General features: G+C 45.1%; 1 protein-coding gene across 1 annotated transcript; it reads right to left on the bottom strand.

Annotated features, from left to right (window-relative positions):
* Positions 1 to 10,504: 10,504 nt before the first annotated feature.
* On the bottom strand, positions 10,505 to 18,048 carry LOC120993241 (venom peptide SjAPI-like). The gene is made up of 4 exons (XM_040421789.1): positions 17,905 to 18,048; positions 16,988 to 17,051; positions 14,635 to 14,673; positions 10,505 to 10,954 (listed from the first exon to the last, which is right to left on the bottom strand). The coding sequence occupies exons 2-4, from the start codon at positions 17,022 to 17,024 to the stop codon at positions 10,626 to 10,628; spliced, it is 405 nt and encodes a 134-aa protein (XP_040277723.1). The 5' UTR covers positions 17,025 to 17,051; positions 17,905 to 18,048; the 3' UTR covers positions 10,505 to 10,625.
* Positions 18,049 to 19,208: the final 1,160 nt, after the last annotated feature.

A 19,208-nucleotide genomic window follows, 5' to 3' on the forward strand; every position in this document is an offset into this window, starting at 1 on the left:
AGACTCACTCTCATTTCATCAGTCCATAAAACCTTAGAAAAATCCGTCTTGAGATATTTCTTGGCCCAGTCTTGACGTTTCAGCTTGTGTGTCTTGTTCAGTGGTGGTCGTCTTTCAGCCTTTCTTACCTTGGCCATGTCTCTGAGTATTGCACACCTTGTGCTTTTGGGCACTCCAGTGATGTTGCAGCTCTGAAATATGGCCAAACTGGTGGCAAGTGGCATCTTGGCAGCTGCACGCTTGACTTTTCTTAGTTCATGGGCAGTTATTTTGCGCCTTGGTTTTTCCACACGCTTCTTGCGACCCTGTTGACTATTTTGAATGAAACGCTTGATTGTTCGATGATCACGCTTCAGAAGCTTTGCAATTTTAAGAGTGCTGCTTCCCTTTGCAAGATATCTCACTATTTTTGACTTTTCTGAGCCTGTCAAGTCCTTCTTTTGACCCATTTTGCCAAAGGAAAGGAAGTTGCCTAATAATTATGCACACCTAATATAGGGTGTTGATGTCATTAGACCACACCCCTTCTCATTACAGAGATGCACATCACCTAATATGCTTAATTGGTAGTAGGCTTTCGAGCCTATACAGCTTGGAGTAAGACAACATGCATAAAGAGGATGATGTGGTCAAAATACTCATTTGCCTAATAATTCTGCACGCAGTGTATCTTAGACCTATAACTGACATTATAGTTTTAGTTTCCGATTAGCTAGGATTCCATTTCCTGTTTATATGTTTTTCCTGCATAGCAGTAGTTATTTAGGTAGTGACATAATAATTATGCCAGACAGGGAGTGTTCTGCTCATTTTGTGCATAATAAATGGATGTAATGTACTGTAAAGATTATACTGAAATGTTATGTTTGACGTTGCTGCCATCTAGTGGTCAAAGTTAGTTTCTACTTCGCCAGAACTTTACAGGAAGTGTATTGTCAGAGGCAGTAACCTTTAACCTGGAACTGTATTTCCTCCATTTCATCACTGCTCCTGGATGTTGCAGGCTGCATGCAGAGGAGCTCTTGACCTATTCCTGGACTAATGATGGAATTGTCTGTGAGTACTCTCACTGATGGAGTGAGGCTGTTGTATTATATGTAATGTACTGACACATATGTTTTGTTTATGTTTATATTGTAGTTTTACAAAGTTATTCAGAAAAGAGAATACATACAGATGACTAGTCTGACTAGTGTTATACAACAGTTCAATAACGCGAAGCAGAACAGTGCCCTTAGAAGCCATCACAGCCATGCCTACTAATGGCATGGCTGTGATTGGCCAGTGCAGCATGTGACCCAGCCTCTATATAAGCTGAAGTCACATAGCTCTGCACGTCACTCTGCTGTTACTAGTGTAGGGACAGGATGCGGCTGTTGATTTCAGGGAGAGAATAGGACTGAATCTTTGTTCAAAATGTGAATCTAACTCAGCGATCTACATACATTTTGTGGTCACACAGAGCCACCAGCACAGCAGAAGAGGGAGCAGGGTGCAGAAGCGGAGCGGCCGTCCTCTAGACAGTACGCCTCCTACTGCCCACCGCAGCAAGGGACCGAGCACACCAAAGCCAGCTCCAAGGAGTTCCCTGGCGTGGCAGTTCTTCAGACAATGTGCTGACGACAAGACACGAGTGGTTTGCACGCTGTGCAATCAGAGCCTGAAGCGAGGCATAAACGTTCTCAACCTGAGCACAACCTGCATGACCAGGCATTTAAGTGCAAAGCACAAGCTGCAGTGGAGTAGACACCTCAAAAACCAAGAAAGGTCTCTGGCTCCTCCTACTTCCTCTTCTGCTGCAGACTCGGCCTCTTCATCCACCTCTGGAGTGACAGTGCCACCTGCCACCCTGCAAACAGAGGATCTGCCAGCAACACCACCACCTGGGTCACCAAGCATCTCCACAATGTCCCACAGAAGTGTTCAGCTCTCCATCTCCCAAACACTGGAGCGGAAGAGGAAGTACCCCCCTACCCACCCACGATCCCTAGCCCTGAATACAGGCATTTCTAAATTACTGGCCTTTGAAATGCTGTCATTCCGTCTGGTGGAGACAGATAGTTTTAAAGGCCTTATGGCGGTGGCTGTCCCACAGTTCGTCATGCCCAGCCACCACTACTTTCCAGGCGAGCCATCCCTTCCCTGCACAACCAAGTAGGGGACAAAATCAGGTGTGCACTGCGCAACGCCATCTGTGGCAAGGTGCACCTGACTACGGATACGTGGACCAGTAAGCACGGTCAGGGATGTTATATCTCCCTAACTGCACACTGGGTAAATGCAGTGGCGGCTGGGCCTGAGGCGGATAGCAGTTTGGCACTTGTGCTTCCACCACCGAGGATTGCAGGGCGCTTCAGTTTGCCTCCTGTTGATTCCTCCTCCTACTCTGCTTCCTCATCCTCTACCGGCTCCTCATCCGATCAGCGTAACACCTTCACCACCAATTTCAGCACAGCCAGGTGTAAACGACAGCAGGCAGTTTAAAAAAGTTTAAAACGTATCTCTTTGGAGGACAAACCCCACACTGCGCAGGAGCTATGGACGGGCCTTGAACAACAGACCGATGAGTGGTTTGTGCCAGTCAGACTTAAGCCCGGCCTGGTGGTGTGCGATAATGGGCAAAATCTCGAAGCAGCTCTGGGACTAACCGGTTTGACGCACATCCCTTGGCTGGCGCATGTGCTGAATTTGGAAGTGCAGAGATTCCTTAAAAATTACCCCGATATGTCAGAGCTGCTGCATAAAGTGCAGGGTGTCTGTGCGCGCTTTCAGCGTTGTCAACCTGCTGCCTTGTCAGCGCTGCAGCGTAACTTCGGCCTTCCCGCTCACCGCCTCATATGAGACGTGCCCACAAGGTGTAACTCCTCCTTGCACATGCTGGCCAGACTGTGCGAGCAGCAGCAGGCGATAGTGGAGTTTCAGCTGCAGCACGCACGGGTGAGTCGTTCGGCGGAACAGCACAACTTCACCACCAATGACTAGGCCGCCATGCGAAACCTGTGTTCCTTGTCGCGCTGTTTTGAGTACTCCACCAACATGGCCAGTCCCGATAATGCCGCTCTCAGCATTACTATCCCACTTCTATGCCTTCTTGAAAAAACTCTCCTGGCGATGATGGAAGAGGATGTGGCACAGGAGGAGGAGGAGGAAGAGGGATCATTTCGTAGGGTTTCCGGCCAGTCATTCACAAGTGGCTCCGAGGGTGGGTTCCTGCACCCATAAACGCCAGGTACACAATTGTCCAGCCAGGGCACAGTTCTGGAGGATGACGAGGTGGAGGATGAGGAGGAGGAGATGGAGGAGGAGGAACCATGTTCACAGCAGGGTGGCACCCAGACCAGCTCATGGCCATCACTGGTGCGTGGCTGGGGGGATACAGAGGACACATAAATATCTTGGTCAAATGCCAACTTTGTATAAAAAAATGGGAAAAGTTGTCTTTTGCCAAGATATTTCTCTCACCCCAATGACACCCCAAAACACATTGCCCAACTTCTCCCGAGTATGGAGATACCAGATGTGTGACACTTTTTTGCAGCCTAGGTGGGCAAAGGGGCCCACATTCCAAAGAGCACCTTTCGGATTTCACCGGTCATTTTTTACACATTTTGATTTCAAACTTCTTACCACACATTTGGGCCCCTAGAATGCCAGGGCAGTATAACTACCCCACAAGTGACCCCATTTTGGAAAGAAGACACCCCAAGGTATTTCTTGATGGACATAGTGAGTTCATGAAAGTTTTTATTTTTTGTCACAAGTTAGTGGAATATGAGACTTTGTAAGAAAAATAAATAAATAAAAATTAATCATCATTTCCACTAACTTGTGACAAAAAATAAAAAATTCTAGGAACTCGCCATGCCCCTCACGGAATACCTTGGGGTGTCTTCTTTCCAAAATGGGGTCACTTGTAGGGTAGTTATACTGCCCTGGCATTCTAGGGGCCCCCCTAATGTGTGGTAAGTAGGTAAATGACCTGTGAAATCCGAAAGGTGCTCTTTGGAATGTGGGCCCCTTTGCCCACCTAGGCTGCAAAAAAGTGTCACACATCTGGTATCTCCGTATTCAGGAGAAGTTGGGCAATGTGTTTTGGGGTGTCTTTTTACATATACTCATGCTGGGTGTGAGAAATATCTCGGCAAAAGACAACTTTTCCCATTTTTTATACAAAGTTGGCATTTGACCAAGATATTTATCTCACCCAGCATGGGTATATGTAAAATGACACCCCAAAACACATTGCCCAACTTCTCCTGAGTACGGCAATACCAGATGTGTGACACTTTTTTGCAGCCTAGGTGTGCTAAGGGGCCCACATTCCTTTTATGAGGGCATTTTTAGACATTTGGATCCCAGACTTCTTCTCATGCTTTAGGGCCCCTAGAATGCCAGGGCAGTATAAATACCCCACATGTGACCCCATTTTGGAAAGAAGACACCCCAAGGTATTCAATGAGGGGCATGGCGAGTTCATAGAAATTTTTTTTTTTTTTGGCACAAGTTAGCGGAAATTGATTTTTTATTTTTTTTTCTCACAAAGTCTCCCTTTCCGCTAACTTGGGACAAAAATTTCAATCTTTCATGGACTCAATATGCCCCTCACGGAATACCTTGGGGTGTCTTCTTTCCGAAATGGGGTCACATGTGGGGTATTTATACTGCCCTGGCATTCTAGGGGCCCTAAAGCGTGAGAAGAAGTCTGGAATATAAATGTCTAAAAAATTTTACGCATTTGGATTCCGTGAGGGGTATGGTGAGTTCATGTGAGATTTTTTTTTTTGACACAAGTTAGTGGAATATGAGACTTTGTAAGAAAAATAAATAAAATTTCCGCTAACTTGGGCCAAAAAAATGTCTGAATGGAGCCTTACAGGGGGGTGATCAATGACAGGGGGGTGATCAATGACAGGGGGGTGATCAATGACAGGGGGGTGATCAGGGAGTCTATATGGGGTGATCACCCCCCTGTCATTGATCACCCCCCTGTAAGGCTCCATTCAGACGTCCGTATGTGTTTTGCGGATCCGATCCATGTATCAGTGGATCCGTAAAAATCATACGGACATCTGAATGCAGCCTTACAGGGGGGTGATCAATGACAGGGGGGTGATCAATGACAGGGGGGTGATCAGGGAGTCTATATGGGGCGATCACCCCACAGTCATTGATCACGCCCCTGTAAGGCTCCATTCAGATGTCCGTATGTGTTTTGCGGATCCGATCCATGTATCAGTGGATCTGTAAAAATCATACGGACATCTGAATGCAACCTTACAAGGGGGTGATCAATGACAGGGGGGTGATCAATGACAGGGGGGTGATCAATGACAGGGGGGTGATCAGGGAGTCTATATGGGGTGATTACCCCCCTGTAAGGCTCCATTCAGATGTCTGTATGTGTTTTGCGGATCCGATCCATGTATCAGTGGATCCGTAAAAATCATACGGACATCTGAATGCAGCCTTACAGGGGGGTGATCAATGACAGGGGGGTGATCAATGACAGGGGGGTGATCAGGGAGTCTATATGGGGTGATCACCCCCCTGTAAGGATCCATTCAGATGTCCGTATGTGTTTTGCGGATCCGATCCATGTATCAGTGGATCCGTAAAAATCATACGGACATCTGAATGGAGCCTTACAGGGGGGTGATCAATGACAGGTGGGTGATCAATGACAGGGGGGTGATCAGGGAGTCTATATGGGGTGATCAACCCCCTGTCATTGATCACCCTCCTATAAGGCTCCATTCAGATGTCCGTATGTGTTTTGCGGATCCGATCCATGTATCAGTGGATCCGTAAAAATCATACGGACGTCTGAATGGAGCCTTACAAGGGGGTGATCAATGACAGGGGAGTGATCAGGGAGTCTATATGGGGTGATCACGCCCCTGTAAGGCTCCATTCAGACGCCTGTATGTGTTTTGCGGATCCGATCTATGTATCCGTGGATCTGTAAAAAACATACGGACATCTGAATGCAGCCTTACAGGGGGTTGATCAATGACAGGGGGGTGATCAATGACAGGGGGGTGATAAGGGAGTCTATATGGGGTGATCACCCCCGTCATTGATCACCCACCTGTAAGGCTCCATTCAGACGTCCGTATGCGTTTTGCGGATCCGATCCATGTATCAGTGGATCTGTAAAAATCATACGGACGTCTGAATGGAGCTTTACAGGGGGGTGATCAATGACAGGGGGGTGATCAGTGACAGGGAGGTGATCAGGGAGTCTATATGGGGTGATCAGGGGTGATCAGGGGTTCATAAGGGGTTAATAAGTGACAGGGGGGGTGTAGTGTAGTGGTGTTTGGTGCTACTTTGCTGAGCTGCCTGTGTCCTCTGGTGGTCGATCCAAACAAAAGGGACCACCAGAGGACCAGGTAGCAGGTATATTAGACGCTGTTATCAAAACAGCGTCTAATATACCTGTTAGGGGTTAAAAAAATCACATCTCCAGCCTGCCAGCGAACGATCGCCGCTGGCAGGCTGGAGATCCACTCGCTTACCTTCCGATCCTGTGAACGCGCGCGCCTGTGTGCGCGCGTTCACAGGAAATCTCGCGTCTCGCGAGATGACGCGTATATGCGTGACTCTGCGCAGCGCTGCCACCTCCGGAACGCGATCCTGCGTTAGGCGGTCCGGAGGTGGTTAATTGATGCGCGCCACCTCCTTTGATTCAATGCTTAAACTGTTGTCCCACATTTGCGCTTCAATAATTTGTCACACATTTCCGCTTTACTCTTTTGGCCCACATTTGGGCTTCTGTAATTTGGCACACATTTGCGCCTCAATAACTTTTCCCATATTTACGCTTTACTCTTTTGGCCCACATTTGGGCTTCTGTAATTTGCCCCACATTTGCGCCTTAATAACTTTTCCCATATTTCCGCTCAATCCAAATTTTTTTTTTATTAATTTATCTCCCCTAAATTTGGTCTCTTTTCTCACGCTCCCTCTCCGGCGTGGAACCCTGATTCGCCGATAACCGTGATCAACATGGTAGGCTCAGAAAAGAACATCGAAAGTTGATAGAGAAGATATCCAAATGGATGGTGGATGTCACTGGGGCACCTCTACATAGGTGACAGGAACATAAATTTAAAAAAATCGTCAATTACATTGTCAGGTGACATTTTTAAATTTTGCAGGATAGAAACCCCTGCTCTGCATAGTTGAGAGGGAATAAAATTTAATAAATTCTTCATTAATTAATGCGCGCCACATCCTTTCATTCGATGGTTAAACTTTAAAAAGTTGTCCCACTTTTACGATTTATTAATTTGTCCCATAATTCCACTCTATAATTTTTAATTTTAAAAAATTAATCCTCCCTTTGATGTGGTCTCTCATTCTCACGCTCCCTCTCCGGCGAGGAACCCTGATTCCCTGCCACCCGTGATCACCATGGTAGGCGCATAAAAGAACATCGAATGTTGATAGAGCAGATATCAACTTTAATCGTGAACATCACAGGGACGTGCGACATGGTGGGGCAGTAAGTGTGCACACGACTACACAAACTGACTGTCAGGGGTCAGCCACTGCAACTTCTGGGTCTCCAAATTGGGCACATGGCCTGAGCTTGTCGTTTACCCCTTGGAGGTGCTGGCCTGCCCTGCAGCCAGTGTATTGTCTGACTTTGTGTTTAGCACGACTGAAGGGGGTTATCACAGGTTATATTTCCCAATATTTTGGGGTGTACCCTAATTAAAAAAAAAAAAAAAAAAAATTAAAACCAAAAAGCAGTGTAGGCTACCTCCTCCACCGCCACTTCCACCTACACCGCCACATCCACCGCCTCCTCAACCTCCTACTCCATATGGACCTCGTCCTCCTAGATCAAGATTATTATTTTTTATTTTTACGTATTTTATGCTATTTAAAGTCATTTCCCTATCCACATTTATTTGCAGAGCACTTGCCATGCTCTTAACCACATTTTGATGCCATTTGCAGCCCTCTGGCCCTGTCCGTGACATTTTTACAGCCATTTTAGTGCTCAAAAGTTCGTGTCCCCATTGACTTCAATGGGGTTCGGTGTCAAGTTCGGTTCCCGAACTCAAACTTTTTTTTGAAGTTCGACCGAACCCGTCAAACCCGAACATCCGGGAGTCTGCTCAACTCTACTTTTGACCTATGGGATAAATATTTTTATATTTTAATAGTACAGGCTTTTTCGCCCACAGAGATGCCCATGATGTTAATTATTTAAATTATTCATGTATTTTTTTTTCAGTTTTGGGGAAAGGGGGTGGGGGTGATTTTTTTATATATATATATATATTTTATATTTTTACAAACTTTTCTCTTTTTAATAGTTCCCCTAGGGATCTATACCAAGCAATCATTAGATTGCTTTACTGATAGACTCGAATGCATTAGCAGCGGCGGTCGTGCGAGCAGCATAAGAGACACGGTTCCCCGAAAGCGAGGTAAGTATAGTCTGTGTGAGGAACCCGGGCATTTGGTGGGAGCGGCATTTTTGGAAATGGATAACCTCTTTAGCTCTTTCTTGTGGGAGGATAGGAAAAACTTCAAAACTACCATTGATTACCATTTTTATTGAACTTACAAGTGATCTTCTGATCGCTTCTATAATGCACAGTACTTCTTCACCAGTACAGTATATTATACTGTCAGTACTATACTGACAGACAATCTATCAGGCTGCGCCTAAGAGGGCCTACACTGTAAGCAGACCTGGGAACCTTATTAGTCCCCCGACTATCATGCTAAGTCACAAGCACCCGCGAAAGAGGTGAGCTTCCTCACTTTAAACCACTTAGTTGCAATGGTCACTATTGGCTTCAGCATCAAAGGGGTTCAATGGCCAGGATCGGTGCTTCTGGTGATCTGGATCTTTAGAGCAGGTGACTGACACTCATCTGAAAGCCGAGCTCCTGATCTACGCTGCAAGGGAAACTTGTGCAGCCCAAAAAAAGTCAGCCCAGCCTAAAGCCCCTTAGTGACCACCATAAAAATGCCTTTGGCGGTGACTAAGGGATTAAACAGGCTGTTTGTTACCTCTGGCTACCATTCGTTTACCTGTAGAAATATATGTTACTGTCAGTTTGCCATAACTAATTCTGTCTTAGTGTTAAAGAGCTTGAAAGGGGTTGGGTCCAGTCCAAGGAGACCACATACAGTACAGACCAAAAGTTTGGACACACCTTCTCATTCAAAGAGTTTTCTTTATTTTCATGACTATGAAGGCATCAAAACTATTAATTAACACATGTGGAATTATATACATAACAAACAAGTGTGAAACAACTGAAAATATGTCATATTCTAGGTTCTTCAAAGTAGCCACCTTTTGCTTTGATTACTGCTTTGCACACTCTTGGCATTCTCTTGATGAGCTTCAAGAGGTAGTCCCCTGAAATGGTTTTCACTTCACAGGTGTGCGCTGTCAGGTTTAATAAGTGGGATTTCTTGCCTTATAAATGGGGTTGGGACCATCAGTTGCGTTGAGGAGAAGTCAGGTGGATACACAGCTGATAGTCCTACTGAATAGACTGTTAGAATTTGTATTATGGCAAGAAAAAAGAGCTAAGTAAAGAAAAATGAGTGGCCATCATTACTTTAAGAAATGAAGGTCTGTCAGTCAGCCGAAAAATTGGGAAAACTTTGAAAGTAAGGGCTATTTGACAATGAAGGAGAGTGATGGGGTGCTGCGCCAGATGACCTGGCCTCCACAGTCACCGGACCTGAACCCAATCGAGATGGTTTGGGGTGAGCTGGACCGCAGAGTGAAGGCAAAAGGGCCAACAAGTGCTAAGCATCTCTGGGAACTCCTTCAAGACTGTTGGAAGACCATTTCAGGGGACTACCTCTTGAAGCTCATCAAGAGAATGCCAAGAGTGTGCAAAGCAGTAATCAAAGCAAAAGGTGGCTACTTTGAAGAACCTAGAATATGACATATTTTCAGTTGTTTCACACTTGTTTGTTATGTATATAATTCCACATGTGTTAATTCATAGTTTTGATGCCTTCATAGAATTGAACCTGATATGAATTTCAGGGAATTTGCTTATCTCTAGTAAACAGAAGCTAACTGTGATACACTCCTGGGAGATGCATGATGATCACATGTGATGAGTTGCTGCCCACAAATACAAGGGGAACAGACCAGAGCTGCAGAGATGTGAGTATAGAAGCTAAAAAGAGTGAAAATGACACTGGAGAGCAGAATTTTTTTATTTTTTGTATTGATATACTTAACATAACGGGCCACATTTGTATTTGCTGGATAGCTCCTTTCAGAAGTAATAGTCTCTATATGTACTTTGGATGTTGCTGAAAGGAACTGGATTGGGCTGGAACCACTGTGCACATTCACTGTCTCTCCTCAGCACTATAGGCCACTTGCCCTCTCTTTACCTCCTCATGCTCTCGGCATTGGAGTCCACCAGATGCCCTTTTCAATCTGGGTGGCCGTGATCTGATCAGAGATGCTGAGCGTTTTGTGAATCAGTGTGAAGAGATAAAATCAATGTCTGCAATCACTTTATTTATATCAGACACCTCTCCTTATAATTGGATGAGGTCACATAACATTTTGACAATTGTTAATAAGACACACATGAGACGGTTTAAATGTTGTATCTACTTTAGGGGAGATCCCGAGGAAGGACACATCTGTCACTGTTAGGTAGGGACACATAGCCGTGTTTACAGACGCACTTCTCAACACAGACTGCTAGGCATTTTACCGGAATGTTAGGGTTTGGTTGAGGGGGGCAGTCACTGCCGCATGAGATATATGTTGTGTTCCCGCTGCAGAAATCACACTTTACTATTTCCACACATTCACCTAAGCCACTATCTACAGTGCCGCTTCCACAGACACATCCTGGAGAACTCTCTTTAGGGCAGTCAGGCTTCAAGTTATGACAGGTTGGTGTACAGGACTCATATTCTCCGCCTTCTAAACATAAGGCTACAAAAGAAAAAAAAGAATAAGAAGAAGTAAAAACAGTGTTATACCTTCCCGGGGGATATTTGTAGTATCAGTTCCATTCAGCTCAATGAAGATGAATACCAGATGCAACTCATGGCAGGAGAGGTGATGGTTTTGAAAGAAAGCAGCCATGGTTATGTCATCTAGTCCAGACCCTTAGCCACCACAGAGGCTTAGCGGTCACATACTGGTTGGGCACATATTACTGCTGAGGTCAGTCAATGGCTACACCAGTGCATATCACCATGGATGGTTCACAGAGGAGCAGAAGGAGCATATACCGGAGCCCCATTGCTGGAATAGAACAGCATTGACTAACTTAAAGGGGTTGTCCGAGTTATTTTTTTGTTCTTTCTATGTTCCTAACTGGGCAAATGTAACAGCTTTCCAATTAACTCACTTTATCTCTGGTGGCTGGTTTCTCAGATTTCACTGAGGGTCACATGACCTGTGATGTCAGCTTCTCTCCCTGCTCTGATAAAGGTCGTTTACAAGCCTGTAAACGAGAGTCACTGTGCTGGCCACGCCCCCTTCACTGCTGATTTTCACCACGCACAGTTGCTAGGAGACGATCGGGATGGGGACCCGGTCATTATTATTTTCCCTTATAACATGGTTATAAGGGAAAATAATAGCATTTTGAATACAGAATGCATAGTACAATAGGGCTGGAGGGGTTAAAAAAATAGTATAATATAATAATAATAATTTAACGTCTTCTTCTTTGAGGAATAGGACCTTTGATGACGTCACTGTGCTCATCACATGGTCCATCACATGATCTTTTTACCATGGTGATGGATCATGTGATGGACCATGTGATGAGCGTAGTGACGTCATCAAAGGTCCTATTCCTCAAAGAAGAAGACAGAAGAGATGCCGGCTGTGCGAACAAGTGGATTAAGGTGAGTTAAATTATTATTATTATATTATACTATTTTTTTAACCCCTCCAGCCCTATTGTACTATGCATTCTGTATTCAAAATGCTATTATTTTCCCTTATAACCATGTTATAAGGGAAAATAATAATGACCGGGTCCCCATCCCGATCGTCTCCTAGCAACTATGCGTGGTGAAAATCGCACCGCATCCACACTTGCTTGCGGATGCTTGCGATTTTCCCGCAGCCCTATTCACTTCTATGGGGCCTGCGTTATGTGAAAAACGCACAATATAGAACATGCTGCGATTTTCACGTAACGTAAAAGTGATGCGTGAAAATCACTGCTCATGTGCACAGCCCCATAGAAATGAATGGGTCAGGATTCAGTGCGGGTGCAATGTGTTCACGTCACGCATCGCACCCGCGCGGAATACTCGCTCGTGTAAAAGAGGCATAAGTGTGCAGCCTATTTGGAAAAGTAATGACGGCTTGGGGCTCGCCACCTTGGCTCAGCACGAGCCATCAGTTCTCTGAAATGTGCAGAGTCAACCACCTGGAAAGGGCAGGATTGAAGTAACAGCAACGTGGCCAGGAGCAGGTTCAGCTTCTGCACTGTTGGTTGAGTGCCTGCATACAGTTGTTTCTTTGCAATCGCCTCAGTCATTGATTGCTGGCGAAAGGAGTGACGAGGAGTAGGAGAATCAGGACCAGTAGATGATGAAAAGGAAACACAGCTCCCTTCTGCTGAGGTGGTGGAGCCCTCACTGCTTAAAAAGAGGTGGGGGCCGCTGGGAGATGTGTCAGACTGTACCGCTACATTAAAGCCACAATTTATTGATGCAGGGCCGTGGTGCCAATATTGGCACCCTGGCTGCGCTTCACCTTCTGCCCACAGATCCTACATACAGCCATGCTGACATCCTCTGGCGGAATGAAAAATTTCAACAACGGCAAAAATGGCAGTTTAGCCCCACCACTGCGTGATGATTGCCTGCCTCTGCCTCTATGAAGTCATGCACGACTAGTTGTTTCTGGACAGGTGGGCTCTTGACTAGCAGACTGTCTACCGTTTGGCTCCAGATATCACACTGCTACCACCCTGCTGGCTCACGACCATGCTTGCACCCTGCTGGCTCAGCAAACCACTTCTACTCTGCCACTGTCTCATTGGCAAGCTGCCACGCTCACTCCATGATGATGTAACCCCCTCTTCACCTGGCTCCCACGTGCAATCAGCTACATCATCATCCACTACTGTCTGCTTTTCACTTATGTCACCCTCACCAGTCTCATGGCCGCGTCCCTTACCGCTCGCAACACCTGCTCCCCCGTGACTCTCATTGTCGCTTTGTGCATGCCTACAGGAAGAAGCAGCGGACCTCTCCTCCAAATTTGGGCTGGGCAGTAGCTGCTGACTGTTCTCAAGCAGAAGGAGCAGAAACAGAAAGAGGCAGGTTCAGGACAGGTGAGGGCACATGCCTACTAAGTGTGGTGTCAGAGGAACCCACCAGCTCCTGGCCGTGGTTGTGTGATGTCAGTTTAGATGATTTTGAAGACTGAGTCAACCATTCCAGAACAGTAGGATTGGTTGTCAAAACATGACTACTGGATGACACTGGCAGCTACCACCACTCCTTCTTCTGCTTCTACTTCTGCTGGCTCCAGTAACATTTTTGCCACTGCCTGTTCCTTTGAGGGGCCCCGGCACCTCTTTGTACAGTAACTGAATATGCAAAATAAGTTATTCAATATCAATGTGGACACCCCAACAACAGTTATATTACACAGGTTATTCAAGGCATGATAGAATTGCTTATCTATTAAACAAGGTAGACGCCGTTCAATTAGATATATATATATATATATATATATATATATAATATCTGAGCCCTACACAGGGGATTGATGCAAACTGCATCCTATGGATCCCTTCAGATTACAGAGCTTGTACTGTGCTGCAGTCTCCCTATGCTCTCCCTACAGTGTCTGAAAACTCTCCCTACAATCTCCCTACAATCTCCCTGTAGTCTCCCTATGCTCTCCCTACAGTGTCTGAAAACTCTCCCTACAATCTCCCTACACTGTCCCTATCCTAGATTATACTATTAAAAACTTTGTAAAACACTTTCTCTAGCACTTGTCAAGTCTCTTCCTATGCTCAGTTCACTGTAAAATGGTGGAGACCAGGCAGGATGAGGCTTTTTATAGGGCTGAGACATCACTGGCTATTTGCTGATTGGCTGGCTGCACGGCATTATGGGTTATCCCTTGGTCCCGGACTTCTTACTTTCACTTTGTAACATGTGCAGAAGCGACTTAAGAAAAAAAAAATGGATTTTACCACGAAATTCGGATTTGTGGCAAATCAAATTTTTCCTGAAATTCAAATCAAATTCCAGTTTGTTAACTCTGATTCACTCAACACTAGACATCACTCACATGGTGAGGGGACAACTTGGATTTTGTTACTCAGTAATGCTACCAGCTGGGGCTTCTCCGCTATGAAACCCCGATCGGTGGATTAGTGTCTGGTGGCACATCCTTTACTTGGAGTACCCAGCCATTCTACCTTCCCCTTATGCTAAGTCAGAGATGAGAATGTAGTGTCTCCCGCACTCCCCTTGGGTTTCTGTAGGAGGACCCGAGGACTATATATGGAGAATATGTATGGTAAAATCTAAGACTTATATAGTAACAGTTATAATATAATGTAGAATATCACATGGAACAAAACGGAATACAATGAACAAGTCTTTATCGGATTAAATCCTTACGTTTGATTGATCGTGCAGCAATGAGTGGGAGGAGGACACCTACAAAATAAAAATGAAACATTCTTGATCTGTACATTCTACAGAAGAATCGAAAGACTATACAATTGCAGGGTTTATAAAGAAACTGGTACTGTATATTGTGGTGTCAGCATTGCATCAAGATGAAAGAAATTAGTGGGACTAGTGAGGTAGCGACTTCAATGGTGTCTGGAAACTGTAGGATCCCTCATTGAACGATAGCTAGGTATCCACAATACTATGCCCCCTCCTACGTGAAACATATTCAATATTAATTTGGAAGTATCTGTCTTCTAATGAGCAGACAGAAGACATTACTGAGTATATCCATTACCAACTAAAGACCAGACATTGACTACACTGCGTGCAGAATTATTAGGCAAATGAGTATTTTGACCACATCATCCTCTTTATGCATGTTGTCTTACTCCAAGCTGTATAGGCTCGAAAGCCTACTACCAATTAAGCATATTAGGTGATGTGCATCTCTGTAATGAGAAGGGGTGTGGTCTAATGACATCAACACCCTATATTAGGTGTGCATAATTATTAGGCAACTTCCTTTCCTTTGGCAAAATGGGTCAAAAGAAGGACTTGACAGGCTCAGAAAAGTCAAAAATAGTGAGATATCTTGCAGAGGGATGCAGCACTCTTAAAATTGCAAAGCTTCTGAAGCGTGATCATCGAACAATCAAGCGTTTCATTCAAAATAGTCAACAGGGTCGCAAGAAGCGTGTGGAAAAACCAAGGTGCAAAATAACTGCCCATGAACTGAGAAAAGTCAAGCGTGCAGCTGCCAAGATGCCACTTGCCACCAGTTTGGCCATATTTCAGAGCTGCAACATCACTGGAGTGCCCAAAAGCACAAGGTGTGCAATACTCAGAGACATGGCCAAGGTAAGAAAGGCTGAAAGACGACCACCACTGAACAAGACACACAAGCTGAAACGTCAAGACTGGGCCAAGAAATATCTCAAGACGGATTTTTCTAAGGTTTTATGGACTGATGAAATGAGAGTGAGTCTTGATGGGCCAGATGGATGGGCCGTGTCTGGATTGGTAAAGGGCAGAGAGCTCCAGTCCGACTCAGACGCCAGCAAGGTGGAGGTGGAGTACTGGTTTGGGCTGGTATCATCAAAGATGAGCTTGTGGGGCCTTTTCGGGTTGAGGATGGAGTCAAGCTCAACTCCCAGTCCTACTGCCAGTTTCTGGAAGACACCTTCTTCAAGCAGTGGTACAGGAAGAAGTCTGCATCCTTCAAGAAAAACATGATTTTCATGCAGGACAATGCTCCATCACACGCGTCCAAGTACTCCACAGCGTGGCTGGCAAGAAAGGGTATAAAAGAAGAAAATCTAATGACATGGCCTCCTTGTTCACCTGATCTGAACCCCATTGAGAACCTGTGGTCCATCATCAAATGTGAGATTTACAAGGAGGGAAAACAGTACACCTCTCTGAACAGTGTCTGGGAGGCTGTGGTTGCTGCTGCACGCAATGTTGATGGTAAACAGATCAAAACACTGACAGAATCCATGGATGGCAGGCTTTTGAGTGTCCTTGCAAAGAAAGGTGGCTATATTGGTCACTGATTTGTTTTTGTTTTGTTTTTGAATGTCAGAAATGTATATTTGTGAATGTTGAGATGTTATATTGGTTTCACTGGTAAAAATAAATAATTGAAATGGGTATATATTTGTTTTTTGTTAAGTTGCCTAATAATTATGCACAGTAATAGTCACCTGCACACACAGATATCCCCCTAAAATAGCTAAAACTAAAAACAAACTAAAAACTACTTCCAAAAATATTCAGCTTTGATATTAATGAGTTTTTGGGTTTATTGAGAACATGGTTGTTGTTCAATAATAAAATTAATCCTCAAAAATACAACTTGCCTAATAATTCTGCACTCCCTGTATACCATTTCCCATCATGATGCAGACATTGTACTACACATCTCAATCGACTATAGTCTGTAATGGAAAGGTCTATGTTTACACATTAGCAGATGGTATTGACCTAAGGGACATCATTATATATTCATCAGCTTCAGAAACATACAGAGGCAAGTGTAGCGTTGTATGTAGCTGATTGGTGTTATTTAGTTTATCAGATAAATTGTTCTTGAGATTGTGCTGAGACTTCCTGCTCTGAAAGGGAGAGAAAGAGCTGCTAGAGTCTGAAATCTAAACTGTTCATTATCTACAGAGACCTCACTGACAATGAAATACTAGTGATATAAATAGTAATAATGGATGCGCTTTCACATGGATGGGTATTGCAGTAAGACACCATAGTTTATATATATATATATATCATATGTGCAACTCACCCAGGCATATACACAGCAATGTGATGGCTCGTGTCATGTTTAGCTGGGAGGTCTAAACTTTTTCCTGTAAATGATGACTTAAATTGATTAGAGTGATAAACATTATCAGAGGTCTGCAGATATATTCACAGGATTCATACACTGTCTGTTCTTGAACCCAGTTGCGTCCTCAGCCCCAACATACACACCATGATGGCACATTGAGTAAATCTATTGACATGTTCGAAATGTGACAATCTCTTCTCAGAATGAAGTCACCTCCACAATCAACTGATCCATGTGGGTGCAGCTACTTTAATCGCTGGTGATCAACATTTATCTCTAGGGGAAGCTCCATGTGTTTCCCTGCAGTGGCCACCTCAGGGGAAATGTGGTTCTACATGCCAGACTTTCAAATGTATAGGCAACCATGCAACACATGGTCACAAAGAGTTTTTTATGGTGGGTAAATGTTCCATGAGATCCATATGCCCCAAATGAACGGATTAATCTTTTAAGAAAGCAAGAACATAAAAGACAAGTCAGCTATGAGGGGGACTCTGTTGAAGGTTGACCACATTTGGGTTCCCATAGACAATGCTTTCTCAGTAAAAGTATCTTCCCTTCCCTCATTTCTCCTAGAAGGGGGTGGTAAAAACAAGCACTAGATCCTTCATAATCATGAGCTCCATGTGCAGCCCCAAAGTGATGCCCCACTGAGATGATAGAACAGGGATGCTCAACCTGCGGCCCTCCAGTTTTTGCAAAACTACAACTCCCAGCATACCCTAATAACTGTAGGCTGTCCAGGCATGCTGGGAGTTGTAGTTTTGCAACCGCTGGAGGGCCGCAGGTTGGGCACCCCTGTGATAGAACATTCCCTTCATATTGGGCCAATTATATCTTTTATGGATAAGAGAAGAAGCTTTGGTACCTACCTGGATGATGCACGTGTGATGATGAGTATGGTCTTCTGGTGATGCAGAGATACTACCGGTGCTCTATTATATATACATTGAGGGTTTAGGTGTGTTCAGAATGTGACCTCAGATCTATTTTTGTGTATAATGTATAATACGACAGTCATCCGAAGAGATGGCGCAACTTTATGCAAACACTGTACCTTTACTCTAAGCTAAAATTATAGGTGTACCAGCAGAAGGATCCGGCTTCTCACGGGTGTATTTCATCTATTTCATTCAATGTTTGTGTGTGTCGTTAAAAGAAAACGACAGTATCCCCCATAACTGTGACCTCTACAGCTCCCCGCACCCTCAACAGCGAACTCCACTGCCCCTCACTCCTTAACACTGACCCCCCACAGTGCCCTGCCTCCTTACAATGGGATGTCTACAGCAGCCCGTCCCCTTAACTTTGAGCTTCACAGCAGCCCACCCCTTTAACAGTGAGTTTCACAGCACCTCACTCCCTTGACACTGACATTCTCAGGGGCACACCCCCTTAACAGTGTCCTATACAGCACCCCGTCCCTTTTACAGTGACCTCCACAGTGTCTGCCCCTTTAACAATGACCTGCCCAGTGTCCATCCCTTTCTCAGTGAGCTCCCCAGTGTCCATCCCTTTAACAGTGACATCCACAGTGCCCGCCCATTTAAGTGACCTCCACAGTGCCCGCCCCTTAACAGTCATCTCCACAGTGCCCATCCCTTTAACAGTGACCTCCACAGTGCCTGGCCATTTAACAATGACCTCCACAGTCCCCACCCCTTTAACAGTTAACTTCCACAATGCCCGCCCCTTTAATAGAGACCTCCACAGTGCCTTCCCCTTTATGTGACCTCCACAGTGCTCATCCCTTTAACACTGATCCTCACAGTGCCCGCCCATTTAACAGTGACCTCTAGAGTTGCAGCCCCTTTAACAGTGCCCGCCCCTTTGACAGTGACCTACATGGTGCCCACCCCTTTAACAGTGACCTCCTCAGTGCCCGCCCCTTTAACAATGATCTACACAGTGCCCGCCCCTTTAACAGTGACCTCCACAGTGCCCGCCCCTTTAAAAATGATCTACACAGTGCCCGCCCCTTTAACAGTGACCTCCACAGTGCCCGCCCCTTTAACAGTGACTTCCACAGGGCCCTGCCCCTTTAAGGCTGGGGCTACACGACGACATGTGTTCTGCGACATTTTGTCTCAACAACTTTTATAATGATAGGCTATGGTCTCGCACTGCGACATGCGACATGTTGTGACTGCGACACGACAGTCGCAAAAAAATCCAT

This window comes from Bufo bufo, chromosome 1 (genome assembly GCF_905171765.1).
Source record: "Bufo bufo chromosome 1, aBufBuf1.1, whole genome shotgun sequence".
NCBI classification, from domain to species: domain Eukaryota; kingdom Metazoa; phylum Chordata; class Amphibia; order Anura; family Bufonidae; genus Bufo; species Bufo bufo.

Bases quoted from the DNA above. Each gene is read 5' to 3' on its own strand.
- LOC120993241 (XM_040421789.1), bottom strand. From the start codon at position 17,024: ATGACACGAGCCATCACATTGCTGTGTATATGCCTGG. The intron at 14,674-16,987 runs GTGAGTTGCACA...TTTATTTTGTAG, and splicing joins ATTGCTGTGTATATGCCTGG to GTGTCCTCCTCCCACTCATT. The intron at 10,955-14,634 runs GTAAGGATTTAA...TTTCTTTTGTAG, and splicing joins TGCTGCACGATCAATCAAAC to CCTTATGTTTAGAAGGCGGA.